Raw genomic sequence first — 22,282 nt, 5'->3', positions numbered from 1 at the left:
ATTGGTCCGGGTTGCCCTGGGCGGAAAATCCTTGGGTAGAGCGGACGAAAGAAAGTCGAGGGCTGAGGCGGCGAGATCTGACGCGGTAGCGGGTGTATCTGCGTCCAAACATTGAGGACGCACGAATCTGCGTACCTTGGTGTGCCGTGGTCCAAACGAGATCGCGACTAGCCAGTGGACAGGATGTGACGTCAGAAGGCCCCCGTCAAGCACGGCGGCGGCTAGGCTGCGAGTCAATTGTCTTCTTTCTCGCTGGCACTCGCACACAGGCGCGTTGAACAGCAGAGACAACGACGGGTTCGGATCCCACACACACACACAGACGAGACGCGCGTGCACGGACGCCGCGATCAGCGTCTGTTTCTCCTTGTTCGCTCCGATGACTTCGCTACCTTCCCTCCTCCGTCCTCGACGACCCTTTCAGCTAATCTGCCACCTTCGTCATCCTCGTGACCGGCTCGAGATCATTCGAATCACTGGGAACAAGGAACACCGAGTCTTTCAGGCAATTTCAATCTTGCTGGAATCGTTCGGTGTCACTGAATCGTCGGAAAGTCGGATTGCTTGTTACTAGACTACCGATTTTTATTAATATTTATTTATGACACGAATGGCTAGATTAAATTTAAGAGGAGGGAAAATATTAAACTCGTTGAATTTATTAAGGGACGAACAAAATGTTTACTCGACTCGAATTTCTCCAAATTGATGGAGATCATTTTTCTTTTACATAAAAATCCGCGGTCTACTTAGATCTGCGTAGATTGTTATGCATTTGAACGAGTTACGTCCACTGTAAGGAATTTCGTAAGCGATGCCAGGAATGTCTTCCTCGTTCAGATTAGCGGGAAACTATATTCACTTATCAGTCGGAGCAGTCTATTTATTACAATACTCGTTAGATTCTTAATTATTCTCTTTAGAACTACGAAATACTCTGTCTAAAAATGTTTGACATGGTTTCGTCGCTAGTGCGTTGCAGAAAGAAAAGCAATTCTAAAATATTACAGAGTTCTCGCTGCAGCGTATCTGTGTTTGTAGAGTAATATATCGGGTGTTCCAAATGTCACGATAGCTTGGACCGTCTCGGTTGTTTGCACCGAGACAGGAAATTGTTTAATGGGAAAAGTATATGATTCGAGGGGCTAAACGTTATGATTGCTAAAGCGCTTATAAATGGGAATCATACTTTCTTAAATTTCAAGGCCATCGAATACTGATCACTGTCCATCATCGTCCCCATCATCTCCACCTCCGGTTTCTTCCCATACGTGTCCCTCTCTCGCTTTCTCTTTCTCTCTTCTATATGTCGTATGCCTTTCCTATCTGTTGATGCTCCTGTTGGCGCTGCTTATAGCAACTAGACACTAATTTATTAATGCCACTCCGACTGCTGCTACTCTCTTACTCATCACGGTTTATTGGCATTCATTGCGATCCCGCCACCACCGACGGTTTCTCGCGCAACCCCTTCAATTCTTACTTTCACTCATTTCCTTTCGATGCAGCGTCATTTCAACGTTTCGCCGGTGACCCTGAAAGAAGAAATCCTTTCTCACAAATTCTGATGCAAATCGGACTATTTTAACGCTTTTCCAAGGTAATTTTCATTCTGCACTGAATCATGTGTCTCTCATGGTCCATTGACAATCGACGATACAATAGTTAAATTGAAAAGCATCTACTACATAGAAGTAATCGAAGTTGAAGAGGACGCAACTGTTTCGTATTGAATGGAATAACTGCCAATAACAATAGCGTTTAGATATTCATGGAAGTGAAATAAAATAGCAATGGCGGCGTCTGGAACAGAGGCTGGGCTACCCCAACAATTTTTCTCCAGCATGGTAGCAGACGCGCTTCTTGTTTCGAGACAGCAAGCCGGAACACTCGTCACGGGCACTCCTGTTGTCTCGTAAAATCGATATATCGAGCAAACCAGGCGACTGGGTCATTGTAGCAGCTGTGGTTTAAAGAGGAACGAGACCAGGAGAATACCTGATCCCCATTTATCTAACAAGCGATCGAACTATCCTCATCTTCTACACGATGTCACGAGTCAATATGCAATGACGGACCCACGTAACGCCACTGCACAATTTCTTCGTGAAAAAAAATGTCAAGGATGCTGCGGAGAATTGGATACAATCTCTCTATTCGTAATTTATAATTATTTAATTTATAATTATTCAATTTATAATTATTCATTTCAAACTTTGAAATTCAATGGATCGGCGAACAATCGTCGTCTCTTAAGAATAAGATCATTAAAATTCCAAAATTAAACTTGTTATTACAAATTATAAAAATTGAGCAATTGCGTTGATGATTTTATGCATTTATAACGAGGATATAAGGATTACGAATAGTTAAACTGTTCTGTCTCTGACAATAGCTGCAAACAGTTTTTAAAGATTCCATCAAGCGTCGAAAACGGTTCGGGCGCATTTAACGAATGCGAAAGAGCTGCATACGGTTAGGGACGGAGGAAAATGCATTATCCGGGTCACGAAGGGACAGCATCAGCTACCGAAACCGTGGACATCGTTTGAATCTTGATTTCTCGAATGAAAAGTAATCCGTTACTCATAGTCCCTCTCCCTATGAGAGGGTTTCATCTGCGCGATGAAAGATTGCCGCATCACCGGAAATCACGTAGGGTCCTACATCGATCTTATCCTTTCAAGGGAGACGCTTCAATCTCCATAAAGGAAGTTTGTCTCCGAGAACTTGAGCCTAGCGTATGCATGTTAAACGGAAAGTAGAAATTAGTCGATGAATCATGCTACCAAACTGTTGTTCTTTATTTAGCTATAATCTTGTTGCACGCAATTTTATTGATTACAACTTTGTTTTACCTGTGGATATATCTTAGAGCAACCATCGAATTTCCAATTAAAAATGTTGACCAGAGATTCCAAATCATGTTTGAAAAAATTATGCTTTTGAATTTTAAATTCTTAATTTACAGACCAGATTGCATCTTAAAAACACAGCGTTGTAATTTAAAGAGTAAAGTTGAATTAAGTAACTTTAATTTCCCATTGGTTGACTGTAACGATAAATTGTTAATGGCATTGTTTGCTTCCGATGCAGCACGTTCCGCTACGTGTTGTGAAATTTGCTGTGGAGGATATTAGTCTCATAAAAAAATCACGCTTGCAGTAGGTGATCTTTTGATGACTCTAATGACCGGTCTGTTCCATTAACGGAATTGATTTTTTTAAGGGCGAATTCCTAATTGACGCGGTTAATAATCGTCAAGCACAGTGCGTCATGCGTTAAAAATGTTCTCCGGATTCTGCTTCATCTTTATCGAGCAGTAAACTGCAATTCGGAAATTTCAATATTCCACAAAAATCGTCAATGTAAAATCTCTACCGTAAAAATGTCGATAGATTTATTTCTAGTTCGTCTCTAGCGATTTTTATCTAATTATCCAGCGTTTTGTGATTCCATAATAAAAAGTGGACTCGTTACGATCAGTTGTAAATCACTCTGTTTAACCTTGCGCCACTAACATTCTCCCCCGTACTTGTTGCACGCCAGGGAAAGCCCTCTCTCGCTTCTAAAAATAAAGTAACTGCATTTTTAAATACCCATTTTTATAAATATTTCACTTTCACCGGTTTACTATATTTCGTAGCGGAATTTCTACAGATTTACGCGCAGTAAATCTATTAACTTAACTATTTTCCTTGTTACATTGTAGTGACGCAAACGAAATGTCACAAAGATCTAAGAAGTACGATAAACAGGTTATGCCGAATGCTCGACTACATTTTACGCTTGCGTTTTCTTGCAGAAATTGCCCTAAAATTTGTCGAGCAAGACATTACGCGTGTACGATCGATCCCAGTCTAGTTACTTACACTTTCGAAAGGCGGCCATAAATCGTCACCGGAAGTCAGCGACACTTGTTGCCCAAACAAGCGTGCAGCACATAATTGAATTTTAAAATACTGAAAGACTTGCGATTTCTACGGTGTAAAAAAAGAATCGTCCGAATTCTACGTCGGGTACTCACTGATTAACCTGCTAATTAGTACCAGAACAGATCATTCGAAGTCTATCATTCGGATAATACTGCCGGCGTCACAGAAACACAATTGCAAAAGTTCCACAGTACTGTATCACTCTTAAACGATGAAATGAACTTCCTTGGTAAAAATTAATTGAACACACGATTAAAAAGTACGATACGTTCACTTCAACTATTAAAAACTATTTTCGGTTGATGTCTTCTATTAGGCTTGTAATTAATTGACACAGCCGAAACACGATGTGCCAATGTTCGTTGCGATCGTTGTAAATTTTTGTTTTTCTTTTTGTTCGTTTGTAGATGATAGTTTAAAATAAAAGCGAAAAAAAAAACGATTGAACTCTGGTGATATTGTGTCACCGGTCTCACGAGTTGCGCGTCGCGACGGGATCGCGCTTACGACTGACACATTAACTCATTCTACGAGCCGCCGTTGCTGGCACAGGGCTTTTCCTCCACCCACGCAGCCAACCGCGTATCAATTGAGGGTACTATCACGAGGTCTAGTTCTGTAAAGGTGTCTCGGAAGTGTCCGCTTAACTCGCGAGTTCCTTCGCGAGACTCCGGCCAATTTGACACCAACAATTTTCGTTGATCGCCGATTATACACGGCGGCCATTGTTTTAATTCGACCCGGCTTCGCTGGGACTTCTCGAAAATTGGCTGAATTAAGCGACAAACACTTACACACGTTATCAGATTGCCCGGAGATTCTTCCGAGATTCGAGCTTTGCTCGTCCGGGGTCAGAAAACTGCACCGAGCTGCGCCGATTCTGACTAATCGATCATCTTTTTCAATTTGTTCTATCTGCCATTGCCAACAGCGAGTGGCGAACTTTTGGGAAATTATTTTCGATAAATTGAAATCGATGAATCGGATGTATTTTGTTGGGGAATAAGTTCGTAGCGTTTTTATATTTTCTTTTATTTTACAACGATTTGTTGCTGTTTGACAAAGTGTATAATATTTATACGACAGAGCTGTTTCCGCTCTAAAAAACTGTGTTAACAGTTATAACAATAAATTAATCTATTATTTACTATTTATTATTTTTTTTTATTACGTGAAAGTAATAAATAAACAAAGGAAGAATGTAATTTCCGTTTTGCAAACATCAAGGAATGTTTTTTTTCGCCAAACTGGAAGTTTATTTTTCGAATTCGTGTTTCATTAATTTTTTGGATCCACGATCTATTTAAAGAGATGTTTGGTAATGAAATGATGGAATCAAAGTTACTATATCGAGGCGGGTGTGACGCGTGCTACCAGAGATCGTTAAACATATTAATGCGGCGGCAGTAATTGTTAAACAATTTCGACACCGCCAAGCTAAACAAGAAGTTCGCGTAGCCGCACTAAATAAAATGGAAACGGCACGTAGGTCATAGGTTTTAGCGGCAATTAACGAGCAATGATTTGGTCGCACCATTTACTAAATGTTCGCTAAACACGTTATGTCGTCGCAATTAACGATCAATAATCTGCTGGGGAACAATTAACAAAGCCGTATGATTTTTTGCTGAAGCGTGTCAACAAATTCTGCTCGATGGCCATCGTCCGATATCGATGGCACGCATTATGCAATTGCAATTTATATAATAGCATTGTTCAGTGAACTATCGAAGTGCAATCCTCGGTGCCGAAATAAACACCGTGTATCGGATATTATTCATTCGGGCAATATCAATAAATTATCCTCTATTCCCTCGAGCGCTATCTATAATAATATTAATTGCTATCTATCTTCGTTATTTACTATTCTGTATTAGCAAATATTATTACTACGTGGGCGTAATATTATTACAGCAATATCAGTAAATTACTTTTACAAATGTCGCTCGCAAATAGCAAGTTTAGCTGCTATAGCCTCGCATTAATTACTACCAGTGGCAGTTACGAATTCGGATATGCATCAAATTGGATTATTTGATCTAGCAATGGCAACAATATTTTATTTGTTCGAAAGAATGTACTTTTAAAAATAAAATATTTTATTCGTTGTTAAAAATTTCTTGAATTTGAATTGTAAAGAGTTTATTATTCAAAATAGTATTTCAAATATTTTCTCCATAAATATTAGCCAACTCTAGCTGCGATATCAGGCTCTTACTCTAACATGTTTCTGCAGGTTGCGGACCCTTTGGTTTCCACATAATGACTCGGTATGCGAGATAGCTGGTACAAGTTTGCTTCCGGAACTGAAACACCTGTCTCCACTATGTTCTTATCTTTGGTTTTCCCGCGTTACCCGTTTCCTACAAAATGGCAGGTCCTCGACGATAACAACTGGCCGAATAAATTAAGTACAGTCGAAGCCAACGTAAACTCTTATGTTAAGTTTTTCCAGAATTTTGAAAAATTGCTGTACCTTAAAAAGGCTTAAAATCTCGTTTGGAAATCATGGAGCTGTTAGAGACGTTGATATAATTCTATCGCGTAGAAATGGCAAGGAACGTGAAAGGATTAGAGACTGTTCATAAAATTTGCGTATATTTATTTAATAACGTCGATACTCCAAGAATTTATTACATTATATAAACATAGACATTTCGTTTTTACACTAGTACCTAGGGTCGACGTATCTAAGCTTGTATAATTATAATATTTCTAATCATGCAGTGTTTCGTCCTCCTCCCTCTGCCCTTGTTTATTCTCAGTTAATTTACAGTGTGCTTTACACTTGTCAGAGCTTCAAACGATCGTTAAAGGTTCCAGTAACTCAAGAATCATCGAATCCGAGACGAAATATCTGAAACTTTGACATCGTAGGTACGCCGATTACTAATTTCTTTCCAATCAATTTCGAAGACCAGAGAACTGTGATCAACAGACTGCAAAGCGTTCCATTTCCAAAAATTATCTTACGGAAACCACTGTAAGAGAAACACGTGACAATTGAGTCAGCATCGTTGGCAATCGCGAAGGTTGTGCTGGTGTTCTTTTAATTTGCAAATATTCGCAGTCCATTGATCGATATCGCCTCGACGCCATTTTGCCCAGGATTTGCAGGTAGTGAAATGACCACGCCGTGGGTATCGAGAAGGAACAATAATAATTATATTTATTACGCAGTTTACAGTTATTTAGGTAGGTTGAGTCGTGATGAAACAAATGCTGTTCCAGCTGTTCCCGGAGCGAGTCCAAGCAAACCGGAAGTGCTCGAGCCGCTATTTATCCGGAGAAAAACACAGTTCGGCTGCTCCGAGAACGGTAGCATTTGCTATACTTTAAGCGTAAGACTCTTAAAATTGGTATACTTCAGTCGCATGCGCTATTAGTCCACCGATCCGTGAAATATATTAAATGTTTCTCGTTAAAGTAAATGTACAAATATAACTCGTAGGAATTTCGAGCAATCACAAGTCTCGAACGCTCTTCTTCTTTCATTATTCACCAAATTCCCTCGTTTTCTCTCGCGCTTTCTCTCTTTCTCTCGCTCTCTTTCTCTCTATCTCTTTCTCGCTTTCTTTCTTTCTCTGCTCCCTCATTATTGTCCAATACAGACGTTAAACTTCGTAGAAAATCTCTCGCTCTTGCATTCTCTCTCATTCTCGCGCTTTCTCGTTCTCTCTCGCTTTTTCAATCGCTCTCTCTCTCCCATTCACTTTCTCTCGCTACCTCGCGCTTTTTTTTTCGCCGTTCTTATCCCTCGGCTATTCCCGCCTTAGAAAACGTCCCAAACGCGACGTTGCTCTCGTTCGAAGCAGAATCATTCGCGCGTACATGTTTGGTCGAAAACGGTATTCATTAATGATTACGACCCTCGCAATTTCCTTCGCATAACCGGCAGCGTTCGCACAGGTTCCAAGATGTCTTCGCCTGATCCGCGGCACGGCTCCGACACGGTCCAGCTGCCTTCAGAACTTCGGATTTCCTAACATCATCGAGCTTATCGTTAGAAATCAAGTTTATTACTGGAAAATCAGCTGAGAACTGCGAACGGAAACCCGGAACAATGGTAGATTATTTTTAATTCAGTTGCATGGTAGTCACCGTAATTCATTTCATATTCTTTATGAATACGAGTTTTAAATTAGAGAAGATTCATTTGCTTCTATGTTTCTTATCTATTCGTAAAAATGAAAATCAGTTTTCACGGCTAATGATTTTAAAACATATTATTATTGTCTTTGGAAATTATTTTACAATTCTACAAGCTATCCAACGAGTTTTAAAATTAATATTAGATCAGTTTGTAATCGTTTGATTCGCAAATGCCTGAATTGCATCACGAGGTATTGTTAACCTAAATGGAACTTAAAATAAATTAGTATCGGCTCAATATTTTGATTTTGTATTTCTTTAAAATAAAATTCATATGGTAGCTTACATTTTCCGCAGAGGTTTCTCCATTAAATATCGAAATTCGGTCATCAGAAAACATATTTAAGAAATTCGATCACGTGACAGCGCGTTCCGATGTAAGATTACTCAGCATCCAGTGTCCTTAAATGCTCCTCGCGTTACGTAATCATAAACCTATATTATCTCGATTGAGATGATCTGTCCGAGCTGTGCAACCGTTTCTACTGGCGGATTGAAGCGAGTCCAAAACTACTTTATCCTCTGCGGGCTTAGTAAGTCGTTTCGTCACCGCAGATGCCGTTAGCAGGCGGTGCTTTTCTTGTCGATATGACAGGATTTCGCTGTTTCGATTTAACAAATAGCTCTCTAAGAAATCAATAAAAAATCTCGCTTAATTATCGTTCAATATCCAAGTTCTGAAAGCATTTGACCATGTCCTGCTTTTCTGCGTTTGATTGGCAGTTATTCAGCTAAATATACTGCTCACCATTCTCGTCGCGGTCCAAGCGACCTAAATCCATTTATCATAATAATAAGTTTGATAAATTTAAGAATTTTAAATGGACTTTGGTCACTTTTAAAATAAACGGCTCAATTATGCCGCATAGCTAAACAAACTGTGCCGAATAATTAAAGAGCAAAGTTATTTGAAGACTGCGCGGCTGTCAACGTTTGCGTCCATCCAGGACTGTCAATAATTGCAACAATTAAAAAATGTCCAAGTTTGAGAACGATGAGCAGTGCGTTTACAATGATACAACACAGTGCCCGACGATCCGTGGCTGCGCGAAACTGAAAACTCGAAGTCGAAAGTAACGAAATGTCTCGGAAACGCAACGCTGTGGGCAACTTACGTTACTATTAATACTATGAAACCGTAAAATACTATGATACACCTATTATGTTCACTACGGTATACAAGGAAAGAAATCAGTAACGATAAGTGACGGTGATCGACGTGCTACGTTTATATGCTCGCGTCTCCCTCCATCGTCTGTTTCCCTTTCGACAATGATCGTCGCTTAACGAACTAAAATGAAATGCATACACAAATAATTATAGTAATATTTATAGTAAAGAATTCTATAAAAAAGATATAGAAACGGAAAGAAACGAACGCTCGTTACAAAGTTTCCTACACGATGCAAGAAGCAGATGTGGACCGACCACCCTACCATAAGATTTTTGGGACATTGAAAATGATGCTGATGAAACATCGATAGCGACTGATGCATTACATTTTTATATTGTATTTATATACCGCAGACACGCGCATACGATAAAAACTGCCACCGAAGGAACCAAGGTAAAGGTTTAAGATCGCAGGAGTAGGGATGAAGTTGGCACACCCCTTCTTATTGCACCGAGGTTTCCTACGAAGATAGATAACGCGAAGTAAACTGCGTTAGTTTTGAGAAACGTGCGTAAAATTATACGAGCCGCTATAGCATCTAACGTAATCTAAATATTATAATAAGAAAAGTTCGTCCCCTTGCGGCGCGGAAGTATACCGTCTCGACGAATATTTTCGCGTTTGTAAACATCCGTTTAGCCCGCGCCTCCTTTAAATTCAAACGAGTTCGAATGAAATAGAAAGTAATCGAAACGCGACTGAAGGGGAAAACACCGATAAAATTGAAAAATACGAACAATTAGTCGACTGGACCCTCGAAACAGTAAACTCCGAAGCATTTACTGCGTTTGGTTAGCGTCACGAAACAAGCGTTCAAATAGTCGCTCGTACCGAAGGGTTGGGAAATGCTGAACACTGTAAACGATACGTCGAGTATTTTTGCAACAAATTAGAACCCCTTGCACTCTGTAACATCATCCTCGAGAATAGAATCGGATCATTTGTTTCCCGAGGTATCGGACATCTCGTACATTAAACGACTGGAACACGATAAAGGACAACGGTGTATAGAAACGCTTGAGAAATCCAAGATGGCGGAGGATTCAGAGCGCAAAGGACTCGAGATCGCGTTTCTTACGAGCTTGCTCGGTTTTTGAGAAACCGATCGAGATTGTTCGCTGGTAGACGGCATTTGATTAGGTGACAGCTTGTTAGAGATGGTCTCCCGTTTCCGGTCGTTCGTGACGAATAAATATGACTTAAATACTGGCAGTGGAAGATGCAAAACGCAGTTATGTCCGCAGAGTAGGTACACGTCTAAATTACTGACACGCGGAACGCGTGAACAGGGACTTAAGTAGTTTCGAACGAATGATCACGCCTGCCCGATGAAAAACAATCGCAGAAATCATCGCCGACGCTCGATCGCTATAAATAATGTGCTCATACAAAAATAATTACGCGCTCCTATCCGACATCTTACAAATTCGTTTTTCCTCACCGCCGATTTCATTTTCTCGCGGCTGTAGCCGATCTCGCAGCAACAACAACGTTCTTAGGCCGTGGAATGAAAATATTCGAGGCTCTGGGAGCAATCCTTCAGCCGTGTCCGCCTCGTCTCTGTTTAACTCCGCAGAAACAGAAGCTTTTATTTTTAACTTCACTCTGTTTCAATTAAAACACTGGGAGTTGGCGTATCGTACCTTGGAGCGTCACCTTGATTATCCGAACCTTGGACACTTGTATTTTCTAAATTATTCAATCCTCGATGATCCAAATATTCTCCAAATATTCATGTGTTTTTAACACTTTTATCAAATTGATTTGAAACGATATTTACGTAACGCGATTTATTTCCTAACACAGTATGGTAAGAAACTCTTTTATTTCCAAATACTTGACACCTTTTGTTACAAATTATTAAGGATTATCCAACCACCCACAGCTTCTTCATTAGTTCGGATAAACGAGGTTCTGCTGTACATTTCAAAAAGAAGAATGTAGTTATTTGAACGCTCAACAATTGTCATCGAAGTGTATGTCCAGAGAAATAAATTTATTGGATAATTTTCTGTAAATGCAGCTTCACACAATTTTGGTAATGCGTCGACTGAAAAAGGTTCCGTAGTTCTACCGTTAATAAATATTACGTTTTACGGGAGAAATCCGAATTGCCCCAAGAGGCTCCTCTGCAACAATCATCAGAGTTCTATAAAAAATTGAAATACTCCGTACGAGTTACTTTTCGTCGAACTGGCGGGGCTTCGACGCTCTCGGGGCCACAGCACCGCCCCTGAGGCCATCCAGGTTGATCAGGAGTCTACTGGCTGCTGTCAGCTCGTGTTCTTCGCCTTTAATTCGAATACGTGCCTACGAACGTGTAAATAAACGACGTCAATGATCGGCCGATTAAATAGAAAGGAACGTTCCTCGAAGGATTGTTGAACGATGCGACAACGAAACAGATTTAGTGTACCCCTCTACCAGCAAGAAGCCGGTTCTCGAACGCAATAGCTTCTTGTGTCGCGAACTCGGTGGTACAATAGTCCTGGCAGTTCTCCGATGCCGTGGAAATCGTGCGTATCTTTCAGATAATCTACTGGAAATGTTGTTAAAATTCATAAGAAAATAGTTCGCGACACTTCGAGCCGCGATTACGTTCGACGACGTCGCGTGCGCGCGACAAATTCGCAGAATACAGAGTCGCACGAAGCTCGGCTTGCTAGCGAAGCGTTAATTACACCGTCGATGGTGGCTCCTAATGCATTCACGACCTCTCAGATCAGTTCTCCGACCTAAATCATCCGGCGCCGAACGCTCAAAGAAGAGTGATGTGATTTATTCGAATTCCTCCGTAGAGGACGTTCCGAAATCGTTTAATTGAATCCTACCAGCTCGAATCAGCAATTTATGGTTTCTATGGTCTTTATGAGTTTTTTGTACAAGATTGTTTAGCCACGGTGAACTTCAACTTATTCGCACGAGATTTCGCGGACACTTTGGTTCTTCTATCTTGAGCGTGATCGTGTTATCGAATGTAATTTTAGTGCCTTTTTTTACAATTACATTACCTTATTCCGCTACCCTGTAACGGTACAGAATTTTACTGCTGGTAAAATTGTACTGGATAATTTGGGAACGCCCTTTAGAAAGCTCGTCACAACATTCGCACAGAATTTCACGCTTCTCCCGCACCACCGGTGTCCTCGAGTTCTGAGAGATCGTTCGATTGATTTTCCGCACTCAGCGAACGGATCCTCGTCGGTGATCGAGAATAATCATTAGCGTCCTCCTTCTATTCTCTCTCTTTTTCTCTCTCTCTTTCTCTCTCTCTCTCTCACACACACACTCTCTCTCTCTCTCGCACCGTCAGGCGAAACATACACGATTAATAATACCTAGTATGCGGTGAAACTGTTTTCCAAATACCGAGTAAGTCCACGTACGCACGATTATATTTAATAATAATTATTCTTTCTCCACGTCCGAATATATATATCACACTGAGCCGGCTGTGTGTGTTAATATGCATGTTTGTCTGCGTGTGTATGTTGGGTCGAAGGGTATGTCCGCGCGTGTGATACGTGTGTCATTGTGGGCTTCGCGAGTGTGTGTCCATCATATGGGTCTCTCTCGGCCGCGTGGCCCAATGCATTTGCCACGAGAATGCGTCGAGGACCACTTCTGCATCGGTCGCATCCGGTTCAACGATCGAGTCTCGGCACATCACTCGTGGTCTTCCGTTGAAAGTTCGGAATTGGGTCACTTTCTCGGTTCTAGGGGGTTTCTTCCTCTCGGTCTCTTTCTCTCCATCCCTCTCCCTCTCCTCTCTCTTTCCTTCTCTTTCGCTTTCGGTCTCTTTGTCTCAATACGTTTCGACGAATATTTATGGAACACCTGTGGCTGTCCCTCGGCCCTCGCTAGTAACATTTCCGGGTGCACGTGCACTTGCGCACCAGGTCCACGTCCTTCGTGTAACGCATCCCGTCCGCGCAGATCAGCCGCACCTGCAAAATCACACTCGTTACACCTGCTCCCTCGATCCTTTTCGAAACAAACAATTCGGGTTCCCTTTGAGATGTGTACGGATCTCATTTGCAAATAGTCTCTCGGTTAAACGAAACTCTTCAGGGTGAAAACACTGTACTCTATAACTCTTTGATTCATCCGATTCATTATCCGATTCACCTTTCCTTATTCCTACTTGTTTTCTAGCAAAAGTATATTTTTCTGTTTTTTCCCCTGTAATTGCAACCCTACGTAATTTGAGGTAGATTAAATATCAATCATATTATCAGTCAATTATAAATATTGGCTATGTACTTTTTTTTATTATTACTATTATTATTGTACTTTACGACGACTACAAATGTTCTTTGACTATTTTCATTTTGCCACGATGTTAAATGGAACCTTCTTATTTTTGTCAGAAATGTATTAAATTCATAAGTTTGGAAAGGAATTGTAATTTTCGGGTTCGAAGTACTCTTATAGATAGGGGTTGGAAAGTGGTAGACCATGGATGTCGAGAAACTTAAGTGAAATTTCATTCCCCGGCGTCCCAGTTCTGCCAGATAAAAGGTGGCGTAAAACTGTGCGATGTTTTCTTGAACTTTGTGTTTTATTGTCGCCGGCGAACTTTTGCGATCCATAAAGATCCAGGGGTCTGGTAATCAGGAAAGTTTAAAGAGACTCGTCGAATGCTTTAATAATCGGCTGAAATATAATGGCATACGATTTGATAAAGACGGATGCGTAGTTGGAGAAGTTGTCCCAAATAACTCATCCAGATAAAGCACCATCTACATTTGATAAGGAGACGGAGCTCGTGAAATTATACTGCACGGTTCAACGTAGTTTACTGGTATTTTAACACTTTATCTACCGGAAGGATATTAATAGCAGCTTCAATGATCGCGTCTCCCTAAGATGAGTTTTAAACGTCTGAGTCTACGCGACGATCTCAAATTATTTATTAAGAACTTTTCGACTAAAACTTGTAGATTCTCAAACATTATAAAATCATCGTTGGTAGATAATGTTGTTGAATTATATTGCCAGAACAATATTTCCCTTATTCTATGGTTAAAAAAAATGTACAAAAATTAGAGCTGCACCGATGTATAATTTAGCAGATGTTCACCCCTTGCACTATAATAACGAGACAGACTCGTGATGAAGATTTTATGCAAGCTCTACTAAATATGAATATTATTAACTTCTCCTACATCGAAGTAAAAATAAATCCTTCTGTTATCGAAGTATTTAAATAAAGGTATAGAATAAAGATGATATCAGGAAACAAAAATTGTCTGGCCCTATTAGGAAAACTATTAAGTACGAATAACTGCTAATCGTCACAGCATGAAAGGAGCGATAGTGCAAGGGGTTAATATTTGATATAAATCTTACCTTGCGTCGTTTTGTTTTTCGTGGCAGGCAGCAGGAATTACCGCAGCTACCCCAACACTTGGCAAGCTTCACCGGTCGCCTACTCCGACATCCATTCTCGCTGTAAAACTCCCTGGTGTGTTCTTTGCGACACGTCGGTGCTGTAAATCAGATATTTTTCTTTCCAATGATCTAATATCCATCGAATTTTTAATATCGATTTCAATGTCCTCGTATCGATTTAAACTTTTATATATCGTTAGGGTATAGAACACTAGGATATTGTCAGACTTTTAAGATGGGAAAAGTAAATTTTAGAGGGTTAAATTGTCGCACCTTTTTCACAGTATCGTCCTTGCCAGCCAGTCTGACAACGGCACGTGTAGCCATTTCCGATCGGCGAAGGCACGCATTGCGAGCCCTTCCTGCACTCGTGTCCTGCGCAGGGATCGGAGATTATCGAGCCAGGCAGTGTCAGGACGATGTCTGCAATCGAAGTCGCCCGAATTAATCGTGTGCCTCGAACTCGGCTGTTTAAAATTAACTTCAGCGTCCGTTAACGACGACTTATTAACGTCGTTAACTTATTATTACTAGAGCAGATATTCGAGACTAGTAAAAGTTAAAAACTAGTAAAAGTCGCAGGCTAGTTTCTCTTTTGAGAAACAGTAGTAAAATTTAAAGGCTGATAAAAATTAAGGACTAGTCGAGAAGTTAATCAAAGAAGATAATGCCTAGCTACTAATCGATGCCTTCTGTATCGCAGGGAAGGTAGTAATGTTCATACATTTTTTTATCTAATTCCCATAGTTTTCTGGCCATTTCCATCGTAACGGCATAGAGATTCGCAGTCTAAACATTATTCAGTATAGATGTGTTTAGGGTAAAACGGAGCAGGCTGGTCGAACGGGGTATATTTATACTACACAATAAGGGGTGCAATATGCGTGTGCCAGAGGTTACGTGTAGGTACTTACCGGAATGTTCGCGAGCCATATTGTCTTCTGGTAGAGCTTCCTCGTTACTGCCACTGTTGCTTACGATGCCTTCTGGTTCGACGACGTCTCGCGCCTCGTCAGCTTCCTCCTCGTTCGAAATGCATCCGGGAGTGACGCGGTGCATCTTCGCTGCGTTACTAAAGTCCACTAGTTTATGATTGATCCACATTTCAGAGATGCAGCCTGTTACCGAACAGAAATACAATTTTAGGTACGTAAATAATAATAATCATGATAATAATAATAATGAGTTTACGGTACGAGATGTGGAACTGACCTTGGAAGCTCGTTAGGTTTCTCAAGTGGAACTGTGTGAACGCGATGCTGGCGAATTCGGGCGCGACGCCGGCGACGTACATCGGCGTGCTGAGTTTGAGGTACTCTTTGGGGCCCTCGTTGATGATGCTCCTAGCAGGGCCGTGGTCCACCCTCATCGTGAAATTCTTCTTGATAGCGATTAGCTCGGCCACGTGAGGTTTACCGTCGGCTACCATTTCGTAACTGTACATTGTCGACGTTGGGTAGTTGCCAACGTCGTACGAGACACGCACGCGACCGTTAAACAGTTCAACCGCGATGTGGTCGCTGTTCTGGCCGTTCTGACCGTTCTGTCCGTTGTAGAGGAGAACCCCGTTTTCTTGCATGGTCGAGAAGACGATGGTCACGTTCGCTTCAGGCCTCGTGTGTAGCGGCTCCAGCTCGACCAGCGAGCTGTTGTCCACGAAGCTCAAACTCGTCAGGTACTCGCATCGTTTTCCTAATGTGACGTTATCGGTTTCATTTCTACATGCTTGGGTACAAATGCCAGCGGCAGTGTTAAGATAATCATGACGCAAGCAGTTAATTACCGGTGTAGCCGGGGTGGCACTGGCAAAGATAGTCCGCGGCGGATGCGGGAGCTGGTTGGAAGCATGCACCGTGCTGACAGTCGTGATGTGCGCAAGGACTAGTCTGTGGATACAGCATGACTGTCGAGGGTGCGGCCTCGCAGTACCTCCCTCTATACTCCGCCACGCACTTACACACGTAATTGTTTATGCCGTCGATGCAAGTAGCACCGTTCTGAAAAAAATACAAAATCGTCGATCGATGAATTATTCGTCTGCCTCGCTAACCACTTCCGTCGATTGAATAATTATGTAATCGTTTGCGTCGATTATGCTTGTCTTCGGAAAACGAGAATGAGGTTCGAACGACGGTCCTACCTGGCACATATGATCAACGCAGTCATCCAGGTTGGTGGAACAATTAAGGCCGGTGAAGCCGACTGGGCATTCGCAGCTATAGTGGGTCCCGTGGTCGACGCATCGGCCCCCGTTCTCGCAGGGGTCGTGCCCTTTTGTGCAAAAGGGTATCTTCTCCTCGCAGTACTCGCCCATGAATCCAGGGGTGCAGTCGCATCGGTAGGCCTGGATGAGGTCGACGCAGGTCGCGTTATTGGAGCACTTGTTGTCCTCGCAGTCGTCGACGTTGTTCTCGCATCGAAGTCCCTCGTACCCGGGGGCGCAGACGCAACTATGACACACCGACTGATCGTCAATCGAGACATTGACCATGACCATCGATCGCGGTACATACGCCAATCGATTTAGCCAAACGCAACTGATCCATCGACCACCTCGTCTTCGGAAACGATTTGTCACGATTTATATATGTAATAAAATACTTTCAACCTCGATCTATTAAGTACAAGAAGGCGAATGCAATCTACAAAGTTATGAATTTGTATTGCATAAAGATGTCGTAGTAGTACGTATATAAATTCAGTTTGAAAGATATGAACTGGCGATAGGAAATGTATTTCATCCAGAGTAAATCATTTCTCAGAACCGAATGTCAATTTCCATCGAATTTAATTCGCAGAATCATCGATTGCCCTTTAATATACGGCGAAACGCGTGTATCAATTATTGTAAGAATTAATCGTCGATGGACAGTTACGCGTGGCTGCTACTCATCGGGCCTCGCGTGCAGGGGTCCCGTTATCAATTCCATTCAAAGTACTCAAACCTACATGATGCTACGATCTATTTATCTACTCATCGACAACTGTATCGTTTACAGTGCAACAGCCTGGTTCTCGTTTACGAGCTCACCGATAATTATCGAGTCAAACTACTCTATGCGCGATTACTCTCGCGAGATCGAGCCGGTTTCTCTGCACAGACAGATTTACAATGCAACGCTACGGTTTTTCCACTCGATATCCAATTACATCGAGCTCGATCGTATTACTCGTGCACGTCTACGCAATTATCGATCAAAACTACTGTGTTCCCATGTGTGAGGGATTTCTACAGTGAATGCAAACTGCTAATTCTCTGCGACGGGTCTTTGTCCGATCTTTTTATCGGAGACTCGTTTGCTCGTGTATGCCACTTTCTCTCAATTATAACCGAGAAGAGAGTTCTCTGTCGCTGATAAACGGACCGCGAATGTTATGAATTTACGATGCATTAAATTGCATTGTTCGCAGTAATTAAGAAACTTTTATGGAAGTATGCAGTTCCATTAATTTGAAGTCTTTCTATTCCAAAAAATTTTAAAAAGCTCGTTGAAATACATAGAAATAAATTTTGTAAATTCGACTGCACTTCGCATCAGGATACCCTGAGGAAACGAGGAATCGCTGATACATCGTATCTTTGGATTTCGTTGAATACGAACATCTAGATCCCGTCGCAGAGTCGAAACTACGGGCACCACTGAACGAGCAAATATGGATCAGACCCGAACGAGCTGGCCAGAAAGCTAGCTAGCATTGAGACGTGATCGGTACCTGAATCTTCCTTCTTCCAGTACTTTGCAAGTTCCGGTGTTCCGGCAAGGATTTCCATAGCACGCGTCAATTTTATGTTCACACCGGTCCCCATGATATCCTGCCTCGCACTTGCAACGGAACTTCCGGTCCGGAAGCGCCTCGCAAAATCCTCCGTTCTGGCATGGCGAGGTGTAGCACAGGTCGCACTTGGCCAGGACTTCGGCTGGCTGTTGGCTGGCTGCGCGGAAGAAAGGTCTACGATTAATGAGCAATTTTAGTACCCTATTGTGACGACGGGCCAAAAAACCATGAACTAAACAGACTGCGTCACGGGCCAGTGAGAAAATCAAAAACATGTGCGCCTAGCGGCGGCAGCAATTCGAGATCTGCGGGCGATAGTAGTCGGTTCGCGTTCGCAGAGGTTGTCTTTCGTCGCAACAAACTGTCGCGTACTGTAGAGCTTCGATTATACGGGCTGAGCCGAGCGACACGAATATTCGTTTACGTTAAGGGTTGGAAAGGCTTTAATTTATATGGACTTTATTAATACGACAAATTATTGCCACTAAGGCGTAGACTTTGGCTAGTGAACCATGTCGTCCAAGTGGTTGAATATCAGATGATTCCGATATTCGGAAGACCGGATGATCGATGCTCTATCGTATCTAAGACATCGCTCTGAGAAACTTGGAAGCGCCGAAAAAAAATTTGTCGAAGGCAGAAAATTTTGACCTCTCCGTCTCTGTTATAGGTACGAAGAATTCGATTTCTAGATTATAGTGGAGCACCCTGTTACATCGAGGATGTGGATCGAAGTGACTTGGAAGTGCCTTCTATGGTTCCCGATTAATCGAACCGGCTACTTTTGCCCCGATCATGGTATTCGTCGAGGGAATACTTACTTTTGCATTGGAACTCGGTCTCGGACGTTGTCAGCAGCACCTTGTCTCGCATCGCGGGCGGTTCCATGCACTTGGCGATCCCAGCCTCGACGAATTCCTTCTTCTTCACCCACTTGGCCAGCCAGCGCATACTGCAGTCGCAGTAGAGAGGGTTGGACCCGAGAGCGCTATAAACAGAACGGGGCGGTGAATTATCGGCCCCGAAGAGATACGGCAACGTGCGAGCGTGTTCGCGGACCGTGGAACGTTTCGCGATACTCACAGGTGGGTCATGGATTGGAGGTCCTCGAACGTGCCCTCCGGGATCACCGATATGTCGTTGCCGTGCAGAGACCTGGTGGAAAGTGGAATTTTACGTCGGATTGTCGGTGACGAAGGACGTTCTTCGGAAGCTCGATAGCAAGAAACGAAAATTGATTATGCGGACTCAAAGTTTCTTCGCGCGACCTTTGCGAAAGGGTGGATCTTCCCCGATAGCTCGAAACACGTTGATTTATTACGTAGTTGGATTTAATGACGTAACGTTTGTAACCAGGGAGTAAAAAGGTTTTGAATGCAACTGTTCCAAACTTTTAAACTCTCAATGATTTGTCATAGTTTGCAAGGGTCTGGAGTAACGTTTAACCGTTTAGCAATTATAGGGTGGTATCGAGTGACGGATACGACTGCATTAAAACTTACATCATCCTCAAAGACTTCAGGCCAGCGAGGGCGTTGCGTTGGACACACTTCAGTTTGTTGTAGTTGATAATACTGTCAAACAAGAACGTAATTTTGTCAGTATTAAAGTGAACCGATTAATAATCGACGATTACAACTCGTTGGTTCATCCAACTGATTTGAAATAATCGGGTAAATATTATTGTAAATTATTACAAAGTTGTAACAGCTAACGAGTTATAATCGTCGTTCATGAATCGTGTTACTTTTTACCAACTCTACCATTAAATGTTACACGGAGCAACAGATGTTTAGAATAATCGCTACGCTACGATTTTATAGTCTCTAAATGTTTCTATCGTCTTGCGTCCGATCTAATTTATGTCACGGATTCGTGAAATCTCTATTTTACAAACAACATCGACGCCATAAAATTTTAACGACATCCAATGAATCAAGTCGCGAAAGAAAGATGGAGGAATGCGAACGTACAGGTGAGACAGCTTGGTGAGATTCCTGAAGGTGTCGTTCGACAGCATTCCAATATGGTTGTTGCTGAGGTCCCTGGAACCGAAGAGAGCAGGATTTGAGCCGATTCGTTCGATGGGAAGAAAAGGTTGACGGAGAGATGCGCGGGTGTATGTGAAAAGTGGCACGTGTATTTTATTTACAGTTTAGTGAGAATCCTCAGGTGGTTCAGTCGCTCCGGCTGGATCGTCTTGATTTCGTTCACGTCCAAATACAGCTCGGTGGTTTCCGGCGGAATCCCACGCGGAATCTCCGTAAGCTGAGACCTCGAACACTTCACCACTGACCCGGCGCAATTACATTGGGGTGGACAGTAATCGTCTCCTAGGCAACCCACGCTGTCGTCTGCGATTCGTAAAACGGACGGCGGATCGTTAATCTCGGAATCGATTCGGCAGATCAAAGGAACATTGCTCCGCGCGGCTCCAGACACTCGGTTCTTTCTCTCTTTTACAGAAATCGCGGCTAACGATGCCATTCTCGAGAGAATGGTCGTGGTAATAGGGTTTTGCGGAGCCATGGGGATGACGTTTGTTTGAGTTTTATCGGAGATGCAGCTAGACGGCTAGGATTATTTGTTTTTCACGCAATCGAATATTGCAATGGGAAAATATATTCGGCCGTAAATTGTAAACGCCAGTTCATTAATATAAATTATATACTTTAATAGGTATGACTTCATAGATTATTATCGGCGATAAGTCGCACTTATATTTAAGCACTCGAGCGAATGTAGGCACACGGTAAAATCTTTTTTCTCCGAGAAAGCTATTTCATTCGAGAAAGTAACTGTGAAGATAATGGTAATTAATGAGCATGCTTGGTTGCCAAAAATTTAAGTGAAACGTGAGTCAGTTTTAAAATTTAATAGAATATATTATCGATATTGTTGCACTTCGAACAGATAATTAGACATTTACGATCAGGTAGACCATACTGTATAGTGGAATTAATTCTGGAATTCTGTCTTAACGCGATGATTGAAAATTATTAGATGGAATTCGAGGGCTTCGAAGATCTTCGTAATATTTTATGGGAAAATTGGATAGAGTTTTCGATCGAATTGTCTGTTAATACAATATAAGATGAACTTACTGTTGCATTTGAACTCGTGATGAGGAATATGCTTGAGAACGGCGTCCTTCAGTCGTGGTGGATCGTGACAGTGGCCAAACACACCAGACATGTCGCGTTTCCTCAGCCATTCGGCGAACCACGCGAGATGACAATTACACGACAAAGGATTGCCTTGCATGTTGCTGGAAACACGGAGCAATTTATTAAACTGCCATTAATTATGTGCACGGAAGCCGGAAATATTTTACCGGAGCGTGTTAGGGAAGTTGCTGCACTTGTGTATTAACACGATAATAAATATTAACGAGGCTCATCCTATGCAATCTCCGTGAAATACTGCCGGAATTAAATATACACGGTGTAATATCGTAGTTGATATAATATTACAGTGTTGCGAAATCTTGTCGCGCTGTGATATCAACTGTGATATTATGCATCGATTTGGTATTCGGTTTGCGTTACTGTGCATTTCGTCCGTCAACTTAAAATCCTGTCAATTCTACATTTTAGACTTTCCACTTCTCAAATTCATTTTAACAAGAGTACATGATTAAACAAATTTTTGTATTATTACTGATCGAGGTGATGCAGCATAAATATACCAAAATTTATAAATATTAAATACCTTCATAAAATATTATATTTATTTTCTATTCCAGTAACGCTATAAAGGTATGTTGGCAAAAATTCCACATACGTTCTCTCGGCCCTTAGCGTCAACTAAAATTTTCTATAACGTTTTACGAGTACCAGGTCCAGCGGAA

The 22,282-nt window shown here is 41.9% G+C and overlaps 2 protein-coding genes and 1 long non-coding RNA gene across 8 annotated transcripts in view; 1 reads left to right on the top strand and 2 right to left on the bottom strand.

Annotated features, from left to right (window-relative positions):
* The window catches only part of Axo (axotactin), an 18,954-nt gene extending 14,549 nt beyond the window's left edge, over positions 1-4,405 (bottom strand). For all 6 annotated transcript variants that reach the window (XR_013494134.1, XM_078181707.1, XM_078181710.1 and 3 more), the window contains exons 1-3: positions 3,873-4,405; positions 1,190-1,535; positions 136-476 (exon numbers count right to left, since the gene is read on the bottom strand). The gene's annotated coding sequence lies outside the window, so the exon portion shown is untranslated. The remainder of the gene's footprint in view (positions 1-135; positions 477-1,189; positions 1,536-3,872) is intronic.
* LOC144470499 (uncharacterized) overlaps positions 1-22,282 on the top strand; it is a 95,056-nt gene that overhangs the window by 15,154 nt on the left and 57,620 nt on the right. The gene's annotated exons all lie outside the window — the stretch shown is intronic.
* Sli (slit guidance ligand) overlaps positions 12,548-22,282 on the bottom strand; it is a 445,854-nt gene continuing 436,119 nt past the window's right edge. The window contains exons 17-30 of the mRNA XM_078181712.1: positions 21,537-21,700; positions 20,585-20,786; positions 20,406-20,477; positions 19,935-20,006; positions 19,516-19,587; positions 19,254-19,420; positions 18,370-18,589; positions 16,796-17,105; positions 16,439-16,652; positions 15,868-16,347; positions 15,570-15,773; positions 14,929-15,078; positions 14,614-14,753; positions 12,548-13,208 (exon numbers count right to left, since the gene is read on the bottom strand). Of these exons, the coding sequence (XP_078037838.1) occupies positions 13,122-13,208; positions 14,614-14,753; positions 14,929-15,078; positions 15,570-15,773; positions 15,868-16,347; positions 16,439-16,652; positions 16,796-17,105; positions 18,370-18,589; positions 19,254-19,420; positions 19,516-19,587; positions 19,935-20,006; positions 20,406-20,477; positions 20,585-20,786; positions 21,537-21,700 (2,554 nt within the window). The 3' untranslated portion in view covers positions 12,548-13,121. The remainder of the gene's footprint in view (positions 13,209-14,613; positions 14,754-14,928; positions 15,079-15,569; positions 15,774-15,867; positions 16,348-16,438; positions 16,653-16,795; positions 17,106-18,369; positions 18,590-19,253; positions 19,421-19,515; positions 19,588-19,934; positions 20,007-20,405; positions 20,478-20,584; positions 20,787-21,536; positions 21,701-22,282) is intronic.

Source organism: Augochlora pura, chromosome 5 (assembly GCF_028453695.1).
Source record: "Augochlora pura isolate Apur16 chromosome 5, APUR_v2.2.1, whole genome shotgun sequence".
Lineage (NCBI taxonomy): Eukaryota > Metazoa > Arthropoda > Insecta > Hymenoptera > Halictidae > Augochlora > Augochlora pura.
The sequence above is the reverse complement of the archived record's forward strand: the minus strand, read 5'-3'. Positions and strand labels throughout refer to the sequence as shown.